Source organism: Rhipicephalus sanguineus, chromosome 5 (genome assembly GCF_013339695.2).
Source record: "Rhipicephalus sanguineus isolate Rsan-2018 chromosome 5, BIME_Rsan_1.4, whole genome shotgun sequence".
In the NCBI taxonomy this organism is placed as follows: Eukaryota; Metazoa; Arthropoda; class Arachnida; order Ixodida; family Ixodidae; genus Rhipicephalus; species Rhipicephalus sanguineus.
Window position 1 is genome coordinate 113866376 of NC_051180.1, and position 25671 is coordinate 113892046.

General features: G+C 44.1%; 2 protein-coding genes across 6 annotated transcripts in view; one reads left to right on the top strand and one right to left on the bottom strand.

Annotated features, from left to right (window-relative positions):
• The window catches only part of LOC119394153 (myosin light chain 1), a 520807-nt gene extending 505610 nt beyond the window's left edge, over positions 1 to 15197 (bottom strand). For 4 of the 5 annotated variants that reach the window (XM_049415666.1, XM_049415665.1, XM_049415667.1 and 1 more), the window contains exons 1-6: positions 15059 to 15197; positions 14921 to 14948; positions 5158 to 5298; positions 4227 to 4394; positions 2692 to 2778; positions 795 to 854 (exon numbers count right to left, since the gene is read on the bottom strand). In XM_049415666.1, coding sequence (XP_049271623.1) covers positions 799 to 854; positions 2692 to 2778; positions 4227 to 4394; positions 5158 to 5298; positions 14921 to 14948; positions 15059 to 15061 — 483 coding nt within the window. In that variant the 5' untranslated portion in view covers positions 15062 to 15197 and the 3' untranslated portion in view covers positions 795 to 798. Of the gene's footprint in view, positions 1 to 164; positions 855 to 2691; positions 2779 to 4226; positions 4395 to 5157; positions 5299 to 14920; positions 14949 to 15058 lie in introns of those variants that run through there. The other variant, XM_037661415.1, reaches the window with a different exon arrangement.
• Positions 15198 to 15210: 13 nt separating this feature from the next.
• Positions 15211 to 25671, top strand: part of LOC119394152 (N-chimaerin) — a 41245-nt gene continuing 30784 nt past the window's right edge. The window contains exons 1-7 of the mRNA XM_037661414.2: positions 15211 to 15534; positions 16143 to 16202; positions 16305 to 16360; positions 16860 to 16891; positions 17575 to 17688; positions 19892 to 20201; positions 24168 to 24245. Of these exons, the coding sequence (XP_037517342.1) occupies positions 15519 to 15534; positions 16143 to 16202; positions 16305 to 16360; positions 16860 to 16891; positions 17575 to 17688; positions 19892 to 20201; positions 24168 to 24245 (666 nt within the window). The 5' untranslated portion in view covers positions 15211 to 15518. The remainder of the gene's footprint in view (positions 15535 to 16142; positions 16203 to 16304; positions 16361 to 16859; positions 16892 to 17574; positions 17689 to 19891; positions 20202 to 24167; positions 24246 to 25671) is intronic.

Genomic DNA, 25671 nt, shown 5'->3' on the forward strand with positions numbered 1-25671 from the left:
GTGGCGTTTGTCCAATTTCTGTAGCACGTGCCTGTGCTATGGACAACGTGCCTACGGACATCCGTTTAGCATTGGCATATTCAGCTTCGCTGTAGAACACACCCGGTGCCCCTGATCGTGTGCTTCGTGATTCCCGCCTTCACGCAGATGAATGACACAGACAGTGACAATGGCGCGGTTTATTACAAGAGAACGCACTCCACGTCTTTTGTATTTATTGTCCGAACAGCGTAATTGCTTCCTATAAGGCACGTTTCTTATATGTCTGGGGAGCTTTATTTGTACATGCCCGATTTCTTAGATCCATATGGGTTCCAATTATTGCAATTTAAACGTTTCGCGCTCCTCGTCGCCAGCCGTTCTATTCGACATTCTCTTCGTATGAGGCGGGGTGGACCTTGTATCAGCATCATCACTTCGCGTTCCCGGAGACCAACAGTGACGACTCCGGCACTCGATGATGCGAGTTAAGTGCGCACCAACCGAGCGCCAGAGCGAGCTGTGACGTTCGTGAAATCCGGCCAATCGGAGGAGAGGATATAGGTGAGCAAAGATCATGGACGACCGTGGCACTTCCGGGCGAATCATCTTCCCGCTGTCTCCCGTAGCCGTTGTTTAGGACGGGGCGACCGTTTTAGCTGCTCCCACATTTTGTCGGGTAGTGCGTGGATGTGGTGAGAGTTGACGCCGATGGCGGACGCAGAAAGGCGGGTGGAGCGAAAAAGGAAAACAGAGACGACCTTGCGTGGACTTCTTCATACCCCCCCCCATGGCGTTTTTGATTGTTGTTGTTGTTTTTTACTTGTCCTTCTGCTCCTCGGGGAATGGTCCAGCCAGAACATTCTTGATGAAGTCTGCACGCAAAAGAAAGGCTACTATTAGGCAGGAGGTACCTGTGACTGCGCATCCTTTAAAAAAGAAACCCGGCCTCTATGCAAAGCCTCGTTAGCCGATAATGGTTCGTGAGAGAAAATGTCAGCCAGTCTTGACGTTGAGCACAGTGTTAGTGAATGTGGTAGGGCCCATATGATTGGACCAATATAAACTTTTTCTCGTAGCATACCGGTCCTCATAGACTGGTTAACATTCCTTCCTTTCATCTCTCTCTCCTGTTCCTTCCTTCCTTGTCGTGAATACCCGCGCCCCTCCTATCTCCTGTTCTAATCGTAGTGATGGAAGTCAAGAAAGCAAGTCAATATTTAACACCATGAACCGTCACTTGGATACGTCAAGTAAATGCGAAGCTTTGTCGCCTCTTTGTTTTTGCTTTTTTTAAATTGAGGTACGTGGCAAGAAGGGAATGAAGCTCTCATATCGTCAACTCCGGAAAAGTGTCAAAAACGTGCGCTACAGAGGTAGTCATACAGGAAGATTTTGTTGCCTCTTCTTGGTGCAGCTGAGTGAATTGAGTAAATTTTCGCCCTTCTGCCTATTCTAAGCATTCTTATAGGGCTGACATCCCATGTAACATTTCATGTATTCGAAGCTTCACCGTTATATTGAACAATTTACACTGTACGCAAAAACGATAGAGCACGCGAGAAACACGGGCGTCAGCGACCGACCGAGCAAATTTTTATCTAAATTGCTGTTTAGGTTTGTTTTCAATCACAGTGAACTTATCCTTTCTTCCTGTAGAAAAATACATAAACAGACAGAGCACTCTCTACCCTCAAGCGCTTGAAATCAGGGCCAAAAACCGCGTCATTGAAAACACGTCGTGCGCATCGATTTGTACATAATAGCTATCGACCCGTTGCGAAGTCACGACTGCGGATCAAGGCGTTCGTTCATCACGACCCATGACGAAGCCCTTGTCCGGCCCCTCCCTCCAGGAAGGGCTTCTGACGCCAAGTTCCGCGCATTTGTTGAGGTTTCGTGAAGGCCGCCTAATCTTTTTAATGTGCCGTTTCCCCCGTTCAAGATGTTTTGTCTCACTGCTGACCACCGTGTCCATGGTTACTACTGTTCACCGGTGTGTCGAAACGAACCACAACGAGCGCATGCGTGATGAAGAGACAAAGTCATCGATTATACTTTTCCATCGACCCGAGTAAGCTGTACTGAATACTAAAGCAGTCGCGGACATTCGGGACAGACCGATTCCTTGAATGCGGTCTTGCAGCATAGTGAATTGATCGCTTTTGTATTTTGCCTCTGCTTGCTCTATCCCTGTGTGTATGAAGTTAAACTTTTTTATTTTATGATATACTAAGACCACGCTTTTGTTGTTTCCACTCGTGCACTTGTAAACAAATTAATAGCAGCTGCTATTTTTGTTGGGATCACTATTTCTACTTTTCTTTAGGAGTTCATTTACCAGAGTTAGGCTCCGAAGGTTCTTGAAGGAGCACGTTCGTACAAAACCAAATTATCGGTCCCTGTTTGCCGGGTGGAACTGATTCTGTGGAACGTAACAGTTTCTTCACCTCAGAATTTGCCATTAATATCGTCCACCCTACACAATCGGCTGATCTCGTGGATAATGTGGGCAATGTGCCGCTCGGACCACTGACGAAGCTCGAATAGAAGTTCAATGTGCGCTAGATTATTGCATTATCCCTGGAAATACTCTGCAACATACGCTGTCAAAAAAACAAAGTGACGCGAGTTTTGTGGTTCTGTCCCGTGGATTTTTTTTTCTTTTATCTAATTGGGCGTAATGCACATGCCTGGCGATGGCATACTTACTCTCGTACTTGATGAACCCATCCTCGTCTACTGTTCCCGCGCAGCACTGCATGATCTCGTCCACTTCGGCGTCGGTCAACCGCTCACCTGAAAAAAAAAAAACCAGAAAGAATGTCATAATGCTTGAAAGGACATTTGAGGGCCCAGTTCGGGTATGACTGACAACATTCGTCAATGCAACAATGGTGCTCTTGTATATTCATTTATTCACCGTGCTGTAGGTTAGAGCGCCGACGATTATTAGAAACATGATAAATCTTTCTTTTAATGTCCTCCTTCGCTTCTTTTCGGGATTCAAATCCCACGATATAAATTTAGGTTCTGGGAAAAAAGCGATTATCATGTGCTTCTCTGGTTCCAGTATGCACCAGAGGCACAGGTATACGTGCATCCAAAAGAAATATACATAACTCTAGCCAGTGTTTTAAAAATGTAACGACGCAACCAAATGCATGTTGCTGACTATTTCCTGAAGTAAGTCACACAAATTTTTGTTCTGCGTTATTGCTTAATTAGGCAAAATTAATTAACCAACTCTTGAAGCAACGAGGCTAAGCTAAACATTCGTGTCGTCGTAAAGTGCGTCAGCATATTTTTAAGCTCTGGCTAGAGTAATTAGCTGGGGCACCTTATATAGTGCGTGTCTGTTCGTGGCAAAATGTGTGACTGTGGCGCTTGTGTTGTGTGCTACGTGCGTGTCTTTTTGTGCGTCTTTCTTGACGTTCAGACGGCGCGTCACAAGTATCAACTATGTGACTGTCTCACACTGTGGCCCATGATGAAATTTTTCAACGGGGAAACTATTACGTACTTATCGTCCTTGTTTCTTTTATTCTCTATAGCGTTCCATTCTTTTAAACAGTCAGAGCAATGGCATGACCGCACGAGGTTGCAGTCTCTTTGCGAGGATTTCGCATGCCATATACCTAGCGGCCTTCCCCCAAACTGTGCGTGAAAGCTAATGTGATGGACAGTTGTTGAAATCCCAAGCGAATCGGTAAACACTGGTCAATTCTGTCTATGCACCTTGCGTGATCTAGCGAATGCGGCGCCACATTGAGGGAAAAAGCGTCTATGGGATTGTTATCCGCAATCATTTAGTTCTAATAATGGCCAATGCTGTTCAGAGCTCTATATAAGCGTGACATTTCTGTTCCGTGGTATGTCCAAGAAAACTTTTCTTGAATATACCAAGGCAGCAAACTTCAAGAAGGCAAGACCACTTGTCAAATCGCTGGCTCTGCAGCGATACCCTGTGTTCAAGAATTTTTCATCTTTTCAAGCTTCCATCCTGTCCTGAACTTCTGCCATGATTCTACAGTGGTGGACAATATGCCACAAATTACAGGTATAGCATTCAGAACATGTTCTTGTCGACATCCTCACTGTTCTTTCACCAATAGCTTACCTGCACAGAAGGACGAAACTGTCCACCATGACCTAAGTACTAAGCCTACGGCAAAACGGATAGCTTATAGAGAATATCATACCTACAACATACCAGTATATTCTAGGCTTCTATTGTATAGACGTACCCAGAGAGAGCAGGACGTGTGCCAGCTCAGCCTCGAGCATCTGGCCGTTCTCGGCCTTGTCGTAGACCTTGAGACCCTCAAGGAAGTCGGCGTGTGTGCCCATGTCCTTGTCCTTCTTGATCTGGCTGTAGATGGGCAGGAACTCCTCAAGCGTCATCTTCTTCTCACCTGCACGCATGTGAGAAATACGAACCGTGTCATCGCAGCGGTCTTCTAGCTTCCAGTACAGTGTGTGGTCGGGGCAAGACTGGGTTGTATAGGACCTTCCAGTTACTCAACCTAATTCATCCGAACTACAGGAAACCACATTAAGAAGACTTCAAGCTAACACGTTCGGTTATCTCGTATGGAGAGGGAGGTTCTGCGGTATCCCCCCCCCCTCCATCGCCGAATTTCCAATCCTTTCTATCAGCATTTTTCCTTGTTCAAACACGCTGCCCTCTCCAGGACAACCAAGGCACTAGAGGATTAGAAAATTTGCTTTTTTTTTTACTAAAGAAAACGTTCAGTTTTCTTATAAGTGACAGGCTACTCTGCAAGTAACAGTGGACCAAGAAACTGTCTCTTAGAAGTATATAGTAGACAGTTTAGATTAGTAAAAAAATAAATAAAAGATAGCAAGGACATTGTATGCAAGTACAACGTCGAATCAATGTTAAAAAAAGAAAGGCGATGGTATATATCGGCCAATAATTAAAAAAAAGAACCTCGAGAACTAGAGAAGTCATGTGAGTGAGATACACATATAAAGTGAGTGAAGCAAATGAGTGAGATACACATATAAATGTGATATTGAAGTTATTTATATAGTTCATGTGACATTACTCGAATGGGTATAGTATGCTAAGCAAGGCTTTCGAACTCCGCGTGGCGGCAGTTCACGGGACATGTTTAACAAGGTGTGATTAAAACCACGTGTAATAATAGTTACCCCTCTTCTGGGTGCCTCCGTTCTTCTCGATGGTGGCGTTGGTGGGACGCAGGTCGAGGGACCTCAGCAGGGATCCCAGGTCGGCGCAGTCCACCTTGCCCTCGGCGCACATGTCGTAGATCTCGAAGTGCTCACGGGCCTCTGCATGAGTCCACAAAGCAGGTCAACGAAAACGATACCCTTATTGATGTGTGTACCCTACTCAGACCCAACAAAATCCATGTTGTATTGTAGCCCTCTTTGACACCAAATATACCATACCAAGAAAATTGATACCAAGGATCTGGAGATCAAATTTAAAGCAAGTGGAAGTTGTAAAATAAGTTATAGTGTAGTTCACAGCAATTAATCGTAATTACAACATAATTAGTTGTCTAATAATTGTGCGGTCAACCATGCCGTATTTCTTCATAAACCGAATTCAACGACCCCCTCAAATTACATGCGATAGTTACCTGCGAACAGTGAGCATTCCTACAAAAGGTCTGGAGAAAAAAAATTTTCGAAATTGCTACCGAAATGCCCCACATCCAACGTCTTTTTAAACATGGTGCTGCCTGCACCGAAACAATCGTGTGCAGCAAAATATTTGAACCAGAATTGATATAAAAGAACTTCAGACAACAAGAATGCTTAATTTACTATTAGTTCAGTGTTCGTAGTCTCTTCCTTGCCAATAACGCACATAAATGGCAAAAGTAAGTCGAGTCTCCAAATGGGGACGCCGTGTCGCAAAGTTTCAGAGACAGTTCTTATTGTCAACCGATATATTCCGTCACTGAAAATGAACGTGCATAATAGAGAGATCATTTGTTCACTTCTCTAGGCGAAAGTTGCCTTTCATTTTCCTGCACACATAAATGCAGGTTAAACATCGCACTAGCGCAGTAAAACATCATTATAACGAAGTCGCATCTCAGACGAAAATGGCTTCGTTGTATACGAAAATTCGTTGTATCTATATTCGCTGTATCGAGGTTTGACTGTAGTACTAGCTGTTACTACTACTGCTACTGCTACTACTACTACTACTACTACTACCACTAATAATAATAATAATAATAATAATAATAATAATAATAATAATAATAATAATAATAATAATAATAATAATAATAATAATAATAATAATAATAATAGAAGACCTGGCGCCAAAACCATGGCCCCAGGAAGGAAACAGGAGGAATGTTGTATGTGTCCTCCTAGTGGTCGCCTTTATGGCACCAAGTCTATTATTATTACAACCACGCGTAAATCACATCGTCCCGATTTTTAATTCTAGATTTCCCCATCACCTGAGAATATTTGAAGTGTTAGATGCATTATTTTCAGTCATTTGTAACAATGCAGCACGGCGTCCAACGCAGAGTATCAATTTTCACAACAACCACTGGCATCAAAGCTATTACACGTTTGACTGCCGTATCGCCTGCGTGGAACATAACGCTACGGCAGATTTTTATAGCTTAGCATTCGTGGTTTAACTTTAAATATGATGAAAGCTGTCAGGAGTGACACTCTTCCTGAATATATCATAGAAAATCGCTATGGAAAAAGAATGCAAAGGCTAGTAGGGAGCATGGGGTTGCCGTTGATTGCCCACCAAAGGGGACGTACATGTGAGTTAATGAATCGTCCTTTACAGATGGCGAAATTTGCAGCGCAAAAAAAAGAAAAGAAAAAAAAGGCACGGATAAAGAAAGTGGCGACAGGACGATGCGCGTCGTCCTGTCGCCACTTTCTTTGGCCGGGTCTTTTTTTTTTTTTTTCTTGCTACAAGTTTTGCCATGTTTCACTACCAGAAATCCCATTCTTACTTCATTTCAAGTTATAGCTTTAGTACGTACTGGCAGCGTGAGCAGAGCCCGAGACAGAAGAAGAAAACATGATGATTAAAAGTTCAGTGCATGTTCAATCCATTCCATGCCCTTTCGCGTTCATAATACGTTTGAGTGCTAACTAAACATTCATCAGGAAACTACACGCAGTAAACAAGGGGTCTGCGAATAATTATTTTTGAGACTGAATTCACTACGAATCAAACAGTGCCAGAAATGAATAGAATATTAAAATTTCGGATAATAAAAGTTTATGTCTCTGTCTAATGCCGCAATGGCAAACGTGCAGGTGCATGTACTTCTTCCTCACTATTTACCTTATTTGCAATCGCTTTTTATATTTTAAGCATATAGGTTCACTTTTGACAATCTCGAGGATAAAAAATACAAAAGACAGCGTTTGAACACCTGTCGCTCGATGTTCAACAACCTGTCGGGATTGAATCCGCCACGAAAAGATGTCACGTGTCTGTTGACCTATAAAGTACGATGACCTGTACGTATAGATCACTGAACTTTTACCATTCGATGTACTTTTTTTTCCCTCATTATCGCGATTCCTCTGTTTTCTGTAAAGCGCACAACGCGAAATTTGCAAGCGTTCTTTGTTGCTGCTTTCCCTTTTATATGCGTAAAGCCATGAAAGTACCAATAAATAAATAAATAAATAAATAAATAAATTCTCATATCTTTATTCATCTGACTGGGTAAAACTCGGCCCAACAATCTCATTGCACTGTATGTAAACAGCATCAATGGGAGTTTACATGGTATGAACTACTACAAGTATCTTTCACAATGTCATCAACGGCGTCATCCATACGTGCACACGGAGGAGGGGGGGTCAGGGAGCCCCCCCCCCCCTATTCACCTAAGAGGGGGGGGGGGTCTGCGATGAACCTTCGCCTCCCCTGAACTGCGCACGCCTCTGGCGTCATCCTTTTATATGTATGCATATGCCGACTAGCTGGCACCTTCAATGTTTGTGTTTCTATACCTGGTTTTTGTTTCGACCTTCAGTTCTCTTCTCCCTTCGGCAGTGGAGGGTCACAAACCACGTGCAACCTCGTTAACGTACATACCTGCCTTTTTTTGTTTCTACCTTTCTCTGTGTATAAACACTGCTTTTATTTATTTATTTATTTATTTATTTATTTATTTATTTATTTATTTATTTATTTATTTATTTATTTATTTATTTATTTATTTATCTATCTATCTATCTATCTATCATTAATGCAGACCACCGTGTAGTCCATGCATGAGGGGCCATACAAGCAACAAACAAAGCAATAACAAGCAAGAAAAAGAAAAAAAAAAGAAGGAACTAAGACGCAGAACGCAAGACATGAGGCATTAATTAGCCGTGTCAATTCGCGCACAAACTCATTTGTACAGGAAACAGTGGAGGCCTAGAGCATTCCTCCAATCTCACACTGTACTATGAGAAAGCTATACTTATATAAATGGCTTCGTTGTATACGAACATTCGTTGTACTGCGGTAGGATCGGTAGGTATAGGTAGGGAGGTGTATAAATAGGTTCGTCTCGCAAAGGATTCGCAATGAGCCAGTTTCGAAGCCAGTTCCGTAAGTGCGCATGCGTAAAAAGGCAACGACGGATATATGGGCCGATTGGCGCGGCCGTTATAGAACGCGAGGCGCGAACTCGAACAAGGGCGCACAGCCGAGTCAGCGTCGCCGTTTTGCTGAACCAGCTCAAGCAGGCCAGTACACGAGTGCGCGCAGCCTTAAATGGCGCTGGTAGCCGGCCGCCACCGCGGGGTCCCGAAGCGGCGGGCCCGTGGCGCTCACAGCCGCGGCTCGAGCCTGCCGACGTCGGAGCGAGCCGTGCGCCCTCCCGAAATAGGAACCGGGCTCCCGTTGCCTGCCTGCTCGGCCGCCGCTAAGGGCGCGACGCCAAATTTAGAGGCCCCCGACAAAAGCCACGGACTCCTACCACTCCGCCCCTCTCCTCCTCCTCGGCAGACATGGCGGCACCGCCGCCAAAAGCCATCTTGGGCAGCCCGCGGTCCGACAGCGGAATCTGTCCGGTCACGCATTCCCATTCGGGAACGCACCGTACGGGCGCAAACGAGACACGCGTCTTTCGTGGCCCGTGTGGGTTTTAAAGAGCGTTGCACCAGACACGAGATTTTTGCTTTCGCACCTGATGCTCGGGTGTTGAAGAGCGGTATACTCCACCGTCGACCACCGAATACCATGGCACGGGCTGCGAGTTTTTAGTCAAATTCCTCTCTGACTCATAGCTACAGAGAGAGAGAGAGAATGATGAGCCACGTGTGGGCAGCCAAGGCGGTGTAAGGTTGGCCAGCGCTGGGTTGGCTCAATGAATCCTCCTCCTGGAGGCCACAGTATCATTTTAGGCGTCGGACGTGTGTTCTTTCCTCCTTCTTTCTTTTTCTCTTTATTATTTCATTTTTCTAATGTTCCCGCAATGCCGGCGTGTGTAGAAGCCACTACGCGCTCTCAGCTGAGAGCCGATATTAGAAGTGCAGGTGAAAACAACCTCCGACACCGTTCTCCCTGAAAGCTTTTCACAGAACACAGGTGCGACCACATAGCTGCGCGTTCCAGCCCGTCTCGCTGCTCAGCTACCTTCTGGCAAGTAAGAGGTGACAGAATGAAAACGACAGTGCCGAAAGTTTTTTCGTGCACACCAGAGATATCTCTCAACTGTTTTCCCAACCTTCCAAAACCTTTAACAGTATAGGGCGCGCGTGCGGTTGTGCTTTGAAATTCTTAGTCCATGGTACCCTGAGGCCAAATATAAATTGCGTGATGATAGAGGAGCCACACTAGACAATATGCTCTGGGATTGCGATATAGTTCAGAAGATAAGTGCAGTCGCCCCGGAGGAACTATAGGGGCGCAGCGGAGAGCCGCACTGACTCGCTCAGATCTCCAGAACCAACTTTGGGAGATACGGCAAGCCCGGGTAGCTACCGAGCTAGGGACAGAGTCTATCTACTGCCCCTGGCGTGGCCTCGACTGAACCATCAATCTGGAGGGTATTTCAAGTTGTCTCACTCACACCGCCTGAGTAACCAGAGTTGTTCCTGGTCCCCTTGATCAACTCAACGTTACTGCCACATAACAGACGAAACTGAACACAAGCGTTCCCCTGTCACTTCCCAAGTTATAAGATTGATATCTGGGATTTAACGTTCCAGAATCACGATATGGTTATGAGGGACGCCGCAGTGGAGGGCTCCGTAAATTTCGACCACCTGGAGTTCTTTCACGTGCACCTAAATCTATAAGTACACGGGCCTCAAACATTTTCACCTCCATCGAAAATGCAGCCGCCGTGGCCGGGATTCGATCCCGCAACCTTCGGGTCAGCAGTGGAGCGCCATAACCACTAGACCGCCGTGGCGGAACCTTCCAAACTTGCCAAGTTTGGAAGGTGTTAATGCGACAACGCCACACCTACCATGCGGTATACTTTGTTCTTATCTGCACTTGGAAAATGAGGGGGAACTCCCGTGTTTTGCTTTGGAATGCTGAGAATACGATACGTTCGGATCGCTTACAGCTTTTGGAATGCGGCAGACGTCCGGCGCGAATCCCCGCAGGCATGCCTCGTAGGCATCCGACTGCAAGGCCGGGAATCAGGCTATAGTTCTGATGCCGCATAACGCGAAAACCCTGTACATTCGATTCTGTAATATTGCAGTCATCCGTTTCGTTGAATCACCGACCCGATTAATAACTGCTATGACGTCGCGGTATACGAAACCAAATCAACGTATCCATTTCGGAACGACACATCATGTAACGGAAGCCGGTTATTATGGCGAGTAAACTGTCTACTTGAATGCTGTCGGTATGATACCGACATGGTTATAACAACCTAAGTTTATAACGATCAGAATTTTCGACTAGCTAAACGTTCTTGTGCGTGGACTGCACTGCAGAACGTCCACAGTTACCTCTAACCGTTACCGCACTCATCCAGGCGGTAGCGACTCGTGTCATCCAATCCGTGTGTCGCATGCTCAGCCGTCACTGTGCTTAGAACAGCGCGGTAATTTTAAATAACGAAGGTCAAGAATGATGCTTGTCGTTGATGTTGCTCGTGGAATCTAACGGAATGGAAAGTTCAAAGAAAACGTATAACTGACAGCCCTGATTTCATGCGCACACTGAAAATCATGCACCAATGTTGCCCGAATAAGCGCAGTTCCTCGTATTTGAAAGTCCTGTAAGGAATCTCGTTAAATGCATATAGATGTTTGCTCTCTTCACACTAGCACGTTGCGAAAGGTTGGGAATTTCTTTTGTTTTCTTTAAGCTACTGCTTATTAAATGAATCCCCTGAAACCCATACCCTTTGTTCCCTTGAGGAACAACGCATATGGGTAATATTGGATAACCCGCACAAGGAACGGGTAAGCAGGGCCGTAGCCAGAATTTTTTTTCGGGGGGGGGGGGGGGTTCAACCATACTTTATGTATGTTCGTGCGTGCGTTTGTATGTGCGCGTGGATATATACGCAAGCAAAACTGAAAAATTTCGGGAGGGGTTTGAACCCCCCAACCCCGCCCCTGACTACGTCCCTGCAGGTAAGGTGTGCCCATTACTAGAAATGCAGTATCAAAGTTCGCATATGGAAGAAAAATTTCCATATAGACAGTTTTTTTTTTTGCCAAAGGAGACCGAGACACGAAAAGAAATTCAAACGACACTAACGTATATACTTCTGCGCACTGTTATCCGAAGCGTACTGTTATTTCGAACTGTGTCCGAGTAAGTTATTCAGCAGCGAAATGCATGATATTGTAACAAAGCATGACGGCATTGTGAGTTAGCAAGAAACTTTAAAGCTCTATTGTTACCAAAGCACTATTGCCGAGATGTGTAATTCAAATCTGTTGCAAACGTGTATTGAATCGGCGGCGTTCTCTTGATTTTTACGTGTACCAGACGGTCTTCTCTATTTCTTTGTACACAGGCGCAACAAAAATTTAATAGAGTTCGTGCGAGGACTGCACAGCGTTCACCCAAAGTGGCATCTGATATATTTTGGCAATGCCATAAGCCTTTGGCCAATCAGCATGACGAATACCAGACAACTGGAATTTTGCATTCTCCGTCGGCGCACAATTAAATTTTATGGTTTTACCGAAAAGGTAATGGTCAACATTACGTTTACAAATTCATGCCGAAAATGTAAAGTTTCATTGCAAAAAAAAAAAAGACCAAAGACGACACCTGCCATCATGATGAGAACGAGCTGAAAAGAACATAAGTTTGACTTTAGGAGTCACCGCCCGTGAACGTTTCTGAAAATCCACTTCATGTACTGGCGGCCTGAGATAAACACTGAAGTTGCTGCGCGCGTTTCTGTAGCGGAATAAACTGCGCTGGCTGATCCTGTGACAAGACGTTAGCGTATGGAAACCTTTCAGTCAAATGCGAGAGGTCACGTGCCTTTGCAACCCAACTTTAATCACCAATGCACTCTAATCAAGAGTATTCGTGTTCAGTGTGATCGTTATAAGCTAGGATTTTAATCAACTTTCAAATTAAGTGAGGGGTTCGCTGATATGTATGTGAATTTCATAGTTGTTGGGACATTGTAAGTATAAATTGAAGATAATATTGTAATTAGCGGAGCAGTATGTTTCAGCAATATGACTGCTTTATCCCATTTTTTATGCTCGTAGCAGTGTCGTTTATGTTTTTTTTTAAGAGGGCGGGTGCTGCTGTTCGAGTAGGTAACGTTGATTTATATATATTTGTTGCATATGTGTATTTTCTGTGCACGACGTACGAAGGCGAAGAAATTTTACACATACAAAATTATGTTGTTTTTGTACATCTAGAGGGAGAGAATACTTGTTCTTTTGGTTAATATAACCGCGTTAGGGAATGTTGAACCATACGCTCAGTTCACCATTACACATTTGAAGTAGTTAGGCTATGCGTAGTAATTTCCTCAAATTTTTGCAGGTGCGTCCGTGCTATGCAAAATATTGAATATTCTATATTGTATGAAAGGCGCCTTTTACAAAACAGGTGTATGTGGCAACCAAAAGGAAACTTTCATGCTGACACGTTCATCGAATCACGTGAACAATATTCTGATAAGCTGACTCCTACAGAGAAACAAACACCGCAGCAATGCGTCTTCGTTCGCTTTAGTAGGGCGTTTCACTACGCGTGCTACTATAGAGGACGTTAAACAAAAAAGCAGTGAACTACCGCATGTCCTGAGAAATCATTAGTGCATCAGCTCGTCATCCACTTTACGTCAACATCACGCACACTGCCTCATTAAATCAGTGGTAAATTTCCCATTACCCTTCTGCTCCTCTCCCCGTTCAATTAGATGCGTTTGTCTTGCCTCAAAACGATGCAACCTGTCTCAAACTCATTAAGAGTTGCCTGTCATTGAGTGAATGGTTATTTGTACCTGAACTAATGCGAGCTTAGAATATTTTACACAATTTTCTTTGGCCTTCGAACGATCGTGCACCGGTAGTTTAGGTTTCACTGACACGACCCATGACCTCCAAAATGGCGGCAAGGACGTATGGTTCGGTCAGCCACACATGTTCCTAAAAGAGGGTCCCCGGTAATCTATGCAGTTGCACAATTGTTCCATAAAATTCAGTAACTGTAATATCATACTGTCCTGCCTTGTGTTGTTTCTTTTTTAAAATTAAAAACCATAGGAAAGCGCAAATTTTCGCATGATTTCAATTAGCACTTCGTCAATATATTACGTGAACAAATCTGTTTTTTGTTCGCTCTTATTATTATTCTCTTCTTTTACTTCTTTAAGCAACGCAAAAATTAGAACTATATGTAGTCTACCTATACTTTACAAAAAGGTTTGTTTCGAAGAGCTAACGGGATTTCAAGTGCTTTTTCCAGGTGAAGACTCTACCAGGCTTATTGATAAAAAGGGTCGGCTACATTATACCTGTGCATGCAGCGATGTCGTGAAATTTTATAATAATTTGTATTTTGTAATCAGCAGTCTTATTGTACGCGTATGATACCTTCGTAACGCCATTCGAATTTTCCCTCAGATAGCTGCCCGCACCTCCTCACGTAATCTGAGCAATCGTGAGGAGCTGGCTTTTAAATAATCACTTTGCCATTCGTATTTGGCTTCTTAGTTTTACTTTGCCCGTTGCAATTCTGCTAACTACAGTGTCTTGATTGACCAATAATCAAGATGTTTTATTTAGGCGTTACAGCATCCGTACTCGCATGTACGTATAAGCTAGCAATCTATTTTCAAAAATAAACTGTGCATGCGAGAAAACTGTGCTAAAGCTGCCTTCACTTTGAAAAGTTGAGGAATTCTAGCGTAATTATGCCCCTGTTTCACAAAACATCTTCAGCTACTCCATTTGAATGCAAATGCTTCGCTAGAGAAATATCTACTCTAAAAAAAAGTTTACAGGGTGAAGGATGCTCTCAATAATGAGAGGAAACGTGTTTTTAATTGAAGACTAGAAAATATTCCATCGTACAGAAAGTACTGAGTAAATGTTCGAGCCGGAGTCCGGGGTATCAAGTGACCGAAACAATCCTATATTTAGCTGCTCTGCCAGCGCGCTCTGCCGCAACATACTTTAAAGGAAAGGAAAAGTTGCCGTGTTTCCAATGGCTTCAGTTAACCTAACCTACACGCGCACTCTGATATATTTTGCACAAGTTTCTGCAGAGTTTCCCTTTCTTTTCTCAATGCTGAACACTTCTCCACTGGTTACGTTTTGCATATCACTTAGAAACCGAGATATAAAATTGGAGGCAAATGCGAAAAATTTACAACGACTGCCAAATCTCAGAAAAGGATCCGTACTCTCTGCAAATACGTAATCAGTTCGCCTTGCTATCTAGCGAATGCCGCTAAAACACACGGGCAAATATGCATTCACTCACGTTCAACTTCATTGGGCTTGAGGTCCGCCTGAAAACGGGAAAGAAAAAAAATATGTCGAGAGAAGTTTAGGCTCGTTGTCTCAAGCGGCTGAGGGTCGTATCCAAATGTCGGGGCAGAAATTGCAGGGAGGGACGCACCATTTTGTTCTTCCGAGGGTTCTCTTCCTACGAGAAGATGCTCTTCGTCCTGGGTCCGGATCGCGAAGTGATGTGGAAGAGCAAACTTTAGGGTTGCTTATATGGTCTTCCGCGCGGAGGCGCCACTGGCGCTAGTCTATTTTCGCTTCGCTCCCTTCTCTTTCGCTCTCCTCCCGCTGACTAGCCCTAACGGCGAGCCAGGCAACTTGCCGACAAAAGAAAGTTTCTCGCCGCTTGACGAGTGAACGCCTGCTCGAGATGAGTTGATGCCGGCCTGGACCGGAAGTTTAATAAAGCAATTGACAAGGAGGGAACGCCTCGGACGATGCCTGCTACTTGTGTGTTGACGCCGTCTTAGCGTCGGACGTGCGTGCGCGCGTGTGTGTGTGTGTATCGTGGTTGCGGCGATTTGTCATTTCCTGCAGCGGCAGGGGCCCGTTGCTCGCTACCATTTGTGGAAATGGCACGACAGTTCGGTGAGCACACGCGCGTTGATTCAACGAGTGCTTTTTTTACTATGCACGCTGCGTCTAGTTGATAGTTTGCGCGAAGAAGTCCGGTAGAGAAGTGAGCGATTGCCCGTCCGCACAGCCACGGTCCGGGTAATTCGTTTCGGTAGTGAGCGAGTGCTTGGTGCTTATTCGTTTCATCGGCACGAAGCTCCACCCGGCTTTCGATTCGATTTGCGCCACAGGTCATCTGATATTGAACCTCTTGTCCTAGAACTCGTGCGAATCATATCTAGGTAAAGTTTGCAGTCGTTTTGGGTGTCTGCCAGACCCTAAATATAGTGTTCAGACGGCGGGGGCGAGTCAAAAGCCTTCGCTCTGTAGAAAGATCACCTATCGCTTTCCATTCCTTGGATGTTTTCGCAGCCGACTCGCCTGACAAGAATACACACTACTTGCTCGGCCTGTATACATCTGAGGCCGTCTAGTCGAAGCGAGCCTTCCAAAAATAAACATTGATAGCTTTCGGAAAAAAAAAAAATGTTTTGTCCGAGTTAGTGATGTAACTGATGCTGCTGCTGTCCTCTTCGTAACGTGTGAGTGAATAACCGCTTGCCTTCCTTTCATTTTCGCAGCGGAGAATATGAAGCAGAAACATCATATGAATGAAATACCGCAAGTGTGGAAGTCTTACCGTACGTATTCTGCATTTTTCCAGAAAACTATATAGCATGCATTGGGTCCAATCTCCCGAGTTTGTCCCGAAGGAAAAGACTAATGGTGTTGATTGTTTTCAGTGTACCAGCTTCAGCAAAAAGCACCAACGCCAAAGAGGATAGTCTGCAATAAAGAGGTACGCCATGCCCCCCCACTGAAAATTGTTCTCAGTATTACTACCGTGTGGCTGTGCAAATCTAAGGATGTCATTGCCGTAGTGAAGTGAAATCTGCACGTAAAATAATACTGTTTTTTCTCGCGCCTATCACTACAGGAGTGTAGGAATTTTGCATCCGATAGAACTACTTTGAATTCCAAAAGGGTGCTCATGCTGGTACTGGATTTTTATGTGTGACCCATACAAGGGCCGCAGAGTGTTGCATATACTAAAAAAAGAATCAATATACAAAACCAGCCCTATAAATGTACTGGCATGATTGGTGTAATTTATAGCTTAGCACAAAGTATGAGTAGAATGGTGCACAGATCTGTGTTTCTCTCGTTGGAGTAGCGTAATTGTAGTATGTTGAATGCTGTTTCGTCTTGTGCAAAATCATTCTTTCTTTTGTTTTTAGTTCTTACTAACACGTCAAATGGCTTAAGGCATTGACTCATATCTTCTTGTTGTACCACAGGTGCCTAATCGTCCCGCTCATTATGGAAGGGAGTAAGTATTTCTTTATTGTTTATTTCTGCGGCTGCCAACAGCTTTAAAGCATTGCTGACAAGTCACTAGTATATGTAAGAGCACAAATATTATAAAATGTCAGCACAGAGCTGCGTTCACACCAATGCTAAAGTAAATGTACAAGCCATTATTTTGTGTCAGGAACCTAACAAAAGAGAGCGCTCACTAAACCCATTTGTGTCAAGCTTCACGTGCGACAACGTTATACATTCACTCAATTGAAAATATTTATTAGTTAGATATTCAACTAGTGCTGCAGCCGTATTATGGGACAAGTCAGTGAAAGGTTACAACAAAGTTCATGAAAACACCTGCTGGTTTTCAGTGACAGAACTGTAAACTGTAAGAATGCTAGCAACTCATGTAAACCAGTCAAACCATAGGCGCAGTTCCATAAATCAGTCAGACCGACACAAGTTATGGCAACAATTGTTGCCGCAACTTTGATTTCTTGCTCCCTCTTTTCTTCATGATGTTTTCGGTCAGATTGAGCCTATACCTTATCGAAAGCAAGGGATACATTGTGAAAATACCATATTCTCAATATCTAACCAAGCCCAGCTGCCCTGGAGTGACATAGAAATCAGAAAAGCCCCGCAATATCTATGTCGCTGCGTGGCAACAGAAAATGAACAATACCTGAACCCGCATGTTCAACCTAGGTTTCACGGGATTATATCCCGGGAGGAAGCGGAGCGCATGCTGCAAGAAGGGGATGGCTGCTATCTGGTCAGAGAAAGTCAGCGTGCTCCTGGTCAATACACGCTGAGCTTAAGGTGAGCTTTTTTTGTTTGCTTTCCTCTCTTTGGACAGAAGCTTATCGCAGGTGGTTTTTCACGTTGATTGCACATAACCTAATCGAACATGTTGCCAATGTGGTCTTATCTGGTAGGTGCAGTAGCTTTGTTTTGTCAGATATCATTCTAAAGCTCATTTCATTTGGTACTTACTGCCATTTTCTAGATATTGAGGTCGCAGGTTTGATGCACGGCTAGAGCGCCCACATGTCAATGGATGGGAATAAGCGAGAACTTGTGTACGGGTGCGCAATAAAGGGTCACCAAAAAGGACAACAATTTGACTAGTATTAGTAAATAGCCCCTCCACAATATGAAAAACGCCACTGTTTGCATCAGAAAATGCCCGGTAAGGCGGGAAATGTGCTTTAGGAAAGGGGAAATGGGGAAAGGCTAGGGGAAATGCCACCTTGAAGCTCCCACACCAGCTTGCCGTGACCATAGTAGATTTTCATGGTGACTCCTAGCGCCTTTATAATTCAAAAGTCACTGGTCAGCATACTCACTCAGACTGAGATCCAGCTGTGAGTCTGAGCCTGAGTGAGTCCGGGTGAGTAATATTTTGGTGAATTTGAGTCCGAATGAGTCCGGTTGAGAAAAATTTTAGTGAGTCTGAGTCCGAGTGAGTGCGGTTCAGGAAAATATTGGTAAGTGTGAGTCCGAGTGATCCCCAAGTGCAAAATATATTTTTGGAGTGAGTCTGAGTGAGCTCCACAGTTTTTTGTCGACCTATGGTGATTACTATCAGCCTTATGTCGGCTCACGTTTATATTCACATCTCACACATTCTTCAGAGCACGTGAGCTCAATATTTATTGATTAGAGGCGCGAGTGAACGGCGGGGGGGGGGAGGTGCCTTGACGAGGGCCACCCTGGAAATTTTTTCGCGAGAAGTTCTTGATAGTAAAAATATCTCGTGTGAGTCATCTCAATAAAAATTTCCTTACTAAATTGCCACCACTGTTAACTCGTATTTGAAAATATGAGATCGAGAGACACCAAGCAGAGCATCGATTATGCAAGATATTGGTGTTAAAGAACATTGACACCATGGTTGAAAAAGCTACTTATACGCTAACGGACTCACGAGCTGAATCGAGCCATGAGTCTGAGTCTAAGTGACTTTGAGTGAGTAATGTTTTGGTGAGTTTGAGTCCGAGTGAGCCCGGTTAAGAAAAATTTTAGTGAGTCGGTGCCCGAGTGAGTCTCGTTGAGGAATATTTTGGTGAGTGCGATTCCGAGTGAGCCCTAAGGGAAAAATATATTTCATGAGTGAGTCTGAGTGAGCTCCTCATTTTTTGCCGACCTATGGCAAAAGTGCGTCACATTGAGTTTTACAGGAGTCAGAGATATTGCATGTTAAGTTTTGGAAACTTTTTTTGACCCAACATGGCGCCAATGCAGACGTATACTTTAGCATCTTTGACATAAGACCAGTCTATCACTCTTGAGGTTTCGGCACAATATTCAAGATAGGAAATGTTTATCCTCATTTTCTCTTCTAATAATGATGTTGTGACCATGAAATTGATGGTGATAGTGTTCCCAAGGGTTAATTTATTAGTATCGATCGACTGACTTATTGTCTCACTTTAGTATCCCCTTAGAGATTTACTTTGCAATGTTATGCCCTACGAATGAATTGTTGTATGTAGCTGCAATAACCGCATATGAATTCTGTGTTCTCATTTTACAAGCATTGATAAGAGCAACTATGAGTTTTGCTTGCATGGTTGCTTATGAAAGACCTAATTGTTTTTGCACACACTTATTCACATAGTTAAAACAAATTAGAAACTGCTCTTGTTCATCTTCTTTATCTTTTGACCCTGTTATTTGAATGAAAGAAAAAGTAAGCTGGCAAGCCACCACTTTTATATTTGGAGGACCAGCACTGTAGAGGGTGTGGGTTCGATACCCAGCTACGGCGGCCACATTTCAATGGGAGCAAAATGCAAAGAGCACCCGCATGCTTAGATTTAGGTGTACATTTAAGAGCTCCAAGTGGTTGACATTATCCAGAGTTCCATGCTATGGTGTGTCTCATAATCGTGTAGTAGTTTTGGCATGTAAAACCCCAGGAATTATTCATTTTTACTGTCAAACATAGGAAAATAATCGCATGCACTCAGGTGCTCTGAAACTTGAGCATATCGCTTTATGTTCTCGTTCCTTTCCCCAGGTTTGGAAACGCGTGCAAGAACTTTAGGTTGTATCACGACGGAATGCACTATGTTGGGGAGAAGCGCTTTGCAACGCTACAAGACCTGGTGGCCGACGGTCTGATCACAATGTACTTAGAGACGTACGCGGGCGAGTACATCAACTCCATGTGCGCCCAGTCGCGGTACGAGGACAGCCCTTACATGACGCTCCACTCATACCAGCGCCAGCTGCGTCAGAAGCAGCAGCAATCACTTCGCATGCGCCACCACCGACAACCGCCACCCGCTGCCGAACAGGAGAGTCACGAGTATGACAAGCCTGATGAGGTGAGTGGTGGGTTGTCACTGCACACCAAGATTATGTACATGCGAAACCTCACAGTTGTATTGTAAGATGTCTGAATTTTAGAAATTGATTGCGACTGTTCGCATTAACGCCTGTAGTATCATGATTCTCCATTTTTGTTAAGTTCAGGGCATAACAGATTTCAGTGCAATAGAGAGACAACTGATTTTTCAGAACTTTATTTATTTGGCTCACTTCATTGTTCATACCTATCATCAGCAGCACTACTCTTTCATAGAACTGATGCACTGCTATGAAGGAGGTTTACGCCGTTGTCTCAGAATCCCAGCTGGCCAAAATTAATGCAAGGCTCTTCACTCATAACCCACATTGCAGTTGGATGGGAACCAGGGCTGGGCAAAGATACTTTGAAATTGTATCGCGATACGATACAAGATACTTAGGCACGAAGTATTTGTGATGCAGATACAAGATACTGCGGTAATAATTGTATCCGATACGATACTTTGCAATTGTATCTTAAGATACCTCGATACATTCGCAAATTTGCTGTTATAGATCTATACCGGGCAATCAGAATTAACCTTGATGATTGTCTTACAATGCCATCTCTGCAAATAGGTTGTGTGGTCAGGGGGACGCAAAGTGAGATGGGAATTATCGCTGTCAGCCGCCCAGTTTAGATGCAATGATGGACTTTTTCTTTGCTGCAATGAGCATGCATGTTTGTATGAAAAATTTAGAGGCATTCGCTCTTCTACACAGATCAACTTGAAAAATATTCTTCTAGCATGTCCGTGCTCCAAGATATCCAGCTACAAGTTTAATTGCGGTTTCAATGATTACGCATGCGAGACAACGAGTATCGGCGGGAAGTTTCTCTGTGATGTGACGCGCAGTCATTATTTGATATCGCCAGCTGGTGATGAAGGGTAACCGTCATCTTTGCCTAAACGCCGCACGAAACTTCCGCGGCACTTTGGTGCGTTGCTTTGCGCCAGTCTGTATACTGTCTTGTGTGAGTAATCGAGCGAACCGAAATTAAACTTCACGGCTGGATATCTAGCAGCACGGACATGCTAGAAGAATTCTGCCAAGTGGAACTGAGTAAAAACACGACTGGCTCTAACTTTTCGATACAAACATGCCCACTTACTTCAGTCACTAAAAAGATCATTGTGCAGTCTTAGTTAATTGGGCGCCTGTCAGCGATCATTATCGTCCCACCTTGTGTCCCCATAGATACGTAACTTATGTGGAAAGGTGGCCTTCACGTGCCTCCCCGGGATGAATTTTAAGAAAACCATAAAGCTTCATTCTGGTCACCCTCTATATTGTTGCATCAAATGTATATGCACAAAAATGTTTGCATTGAAAAGTTCTTAACTGCGACGAACATTGTTTCACTTGAACGAAATGTCTGTTGATATCTCGAAAGCTTTGTATTTCTTGCTCAAAGTACTTTAGTTTCGTTCTGAAACATCTTATTGGGGTTGTTTTAGGTGCTTAACGTGACAGCTCTTTATGCACTGCGCTGTCAGTGGTTTTTGCTTGTCGCTGTCATAATTGATGGGAGTCGCTGCTCTGCTTGCCGACCAGCTAGAGGTTTGCCATCTAATTACAAGCTCTTCAATAAGAAGTCTTCACACAATGGCACAAATACCGGTGTGTTGTACCTTGTCCGTAAACGCATTACCGTATCTGCTATACCGGATCACCGAAGAGGTGTACAGCAGCAGGGACTGTTAGCGACATACTCACTAACGTGCAACGATTTAACATTTTTCTACGACATAACATGTGCTGCCTAGAAACGTTTCAGATGCATTGTATAGTTGCACAAAGCATCACAGGACACCACAGCTATTCACACTATTGCCACTTACAGCTCCCATCACATTGTGATTATTAAAAGCAAAAAAAAAAAAAAATCAGGGGACCTAAAGAAAGGAAAACAAATACATGTCTAAGAAAAACAGAAGGGTGGTTACCAAACAATCACATTGAATAAAAACAGAGACACGTTACAGGTGGCACACCTAATAGCTATGACAATAAGGCATGAATTATCAACTTACCTGCCAAGGCTAGACAATAGAAAACTCATTGACTGTGGAAAATATCATAAAACAGCTCGTTGGGAAGCTCATGAGAAACACGGTGCATTTGGTAAAACAATGCTTCTCGAATCTTTTTCCTAACGTCTTCAAGACGGTTTATAATGATTTCCGTTGTAACTGAAACTCAATTTTGCTATTTTACGATGAAGTAAGCAGAATTTTTGTTACTGTGTACTCCAGGCACCCCCGTGTTATATATCTGTCCTCAACATCGCCTTGACAAGCAGTAAACTGGAGTAGAATGTAAACAATCAAACAGCAGCAGAAATGGAGCAGACAGTTAAAAGTAAGAATAAAGTCAAGAGCTTAATTCGGCAGCACGTTACAAAAGAGACATTGCTGTAAACAGACGGTAGAGCATAGAGAGACCTAAGTAATGTGTGTCATTCAAAAAAAGGACAGCTAACGAAGCACTAATGATTTTAAAAGCTATTTGAATAAAGATAGCGGGAAGAAAAAGATACGGTACGTCGACATTTCCTGTTAGGTAAATGATTTTGTTATTACATCTAGCATCGGGTGTGATAGTTGTTAGAATGTCTTTTTCGTATAAGACACTCTCATTGAATATGTTAGTCAAAATTACATCCAAGAGATCCTTCAGATCGCTGATGTGCAAAAGCCACGAGGCGCAAAGCAACCCCATTATTGGATTTTTCAGACATCATAACGAAGCACCACGCAAGAGAAACTTCGATAATTACACTACAGCGGCATCAAAACATGAGTGAAAGACGCCGCACGCATTGGAATACAGAGAACAGCAAGTGTCACGGCATTGACACAACTGAAAAGGGAAAAAAATCTGGAAAACAAAAGGTTACTTGGGCGTAGACTTTCGTGCACTTGATTTTGTCGAGACGGCTCGAGCGCCACCATATGACTGTACTCCACCAGTAGAAACGAGGAGACATCGTCGCCTGGCCTCGCTAGAAGAATCTGGCGGAAAGACCAGAGAATCTTACTGTGTCTAGTTTTATTCAGGTAGCTTATTGGCAGCAGTATCACCATGAGAAGCTGAGTTCAGCCAACGTTTATTGTTTCGCACGGGGGTGTTCGATGCAGTATAAGATACACGATACATCATTGAATGTATCGGAAATACAGATACTGATACACGTCTTGCGAAAAGTATCGTGACACAGATACAAGATACCCAACGAGTATGTAAGATAGTATCTAAGATACATGTATCTTCGATACTGCGCAGCACTGATGGGAACGTTTAGTGAAACTGGCTGCAGAATGCGCTCTCGATTGAGTGAGTTCATTTAACTGGCTTCACCGCATCGTCATTTATAGCTTCAGTAGCTCTGGCCAAAATAGGAAGCAACAGTGAAAGCTGCCTAAATTGTATTTCCAAACGATTGTTGTTATTTGGAATGTGCTTATGTAATCAAGCTTACATGCACAGAACTAATTTACTGTTCTCGCTGTCAGACACATTTGTGGCCATGGTCACCAGAGTGATGCCATCATTCACGCCATCTCATGGCCATATTGCTTATGCTCAAGCAGCCGCTCTCATTTGTACCATAGCTCGTAGTGAGGGTTGATGCTAACGCTGCTTAAGTCTATGCTAGGACGAGTTGGTACTACATGCCTAAAATCAAAAGAGCACAAAGCATGGCAGACTGGTAGCAGAGGTTCAACATGGCCTCTGCAACCAGAGCATGTCACTTTAGGAGCAACATAACGTAGGCTACTGTAACCCCTAACTGTGAGCCATGCCCTTGCATGTTGTCTTTAATAGTAGAGCACATTGTCATTTATTTGGATACACTTATCACGTGTAACCAGAGCACCGTGCGAGATTTCCTCACGCAACTCATGCTTATGGTGCCCTTCGTCTTAATACCTTTTCAGGAGCTCGATTGTCCCTTGCTGGATGGCATTCCCGAAGACATCAACGTCCAAGATTTTGAAAAACCTCATGCTTTTAAGGTAACTTGCACGCTTTTTGTCTTTTCTTTGAGAAAGCAATGTTCTTTTGTGTTTCTCGATTTCAGCAGCCGCACTCAAATGGTTGCAAAATGTAAAAGAGCTCATTCATTTATATGTGCATTGATACCCTTCTGTGATGTGCAGCTATCCGAAATTCTTGCTGAGAATGTCCATATACCGTATTTTCCAGTGTATTAGTCGCACCTTTGTATAAGACGCATCTATTTTTAACTCTGTGAACATGATAAAACACAACGATGCAAGCGGAGTACAGTCGAACCCGGGTATATCGAACTCACCAAACGTTTATTAGTTCTATATATGGCATAATTCAATATAGGCCCGCTATAGGATTTGATGACACAAAGACACATACCAGTAAGAAAAGTACTTTATTAATATGGTGGCTTACTTGCGTGCCCTACTTTGGAACAAAATAGTCCTGGATTTTCTTCTGTTTAAACGACTTCGCTGCCTGCAACAGCACGCACGCCTCCCTGTTGTCCAACGAGTCGGAGCAGCTGAGGCCGCAACCTTCCATATTCACGCAATAGCGCCGGACTAACGCAAATGCACTAATCACTTCGAAGGATGTAGGCAACAGGCCATCGTCAATTTCCTTATTGCTGTCGCTTTGGCTCGTGGTCGGCACGACGTCTGCAACGTAGTCCTCATCTTGTAGCTGGCCCATGATGGCGACATCATCGTCCGCACTGACGAACTCGTCGAATGTCGATCCGTCGATAGCACCCTGGAACTCTGCCAGCTCGCTCCAAACTTTCGCGGAAACACCTGCGGTGTCTTCAGTGCTGTCATCGGAATTTGGGGTGTCATTACCAGGCATGTGGAAGCTGGCATGCCTAAAGCAGTTCTGGATTGTCTCCTTCGTGACATCTGCCCACAATCTACTCAGCATAGAAAGAGCTCCTTGAAATCTTGTACGCGGCGGCGACGACGTCGGACTTCTTCTCACCGCGTTCGACTCGATTTATGATGTCGAGTTTCGCGGCGAACGGCAAATTCTGCCTCTTTGCACAAGCCATGACGACAGCGCGCCAAGAAAGTTCACAGAGCGCCAACAGGCAACACCACCAGCACGGACCACGCTGATTGAGGACTCGAGGAAAAGAGGCAGCAGCAGGCACGCAAGCATAAAGAAAGAAAAAATGGCGCTCACTTGTACTGCCTCCGCGCCTCGGAGAAAGCACGACGGCCTCTGATTGGCTGTAAGCGCTGCGAGCAGGCCAGGATAATTTTTTGCAGGGGGGTGTTCGCCCGAGCACAGCCAGGTCTAAACCACTTTTTCTAGGGTGGCGCCGGCAGTTTTCCCCACCACCGCGAGGGGAAGCCAACTTGCTGGGGCACTTTTGAAGCACATGGAGTTTGATATATCGGTTGTCGTTGCTATTTTCGTTCAATGTAACAG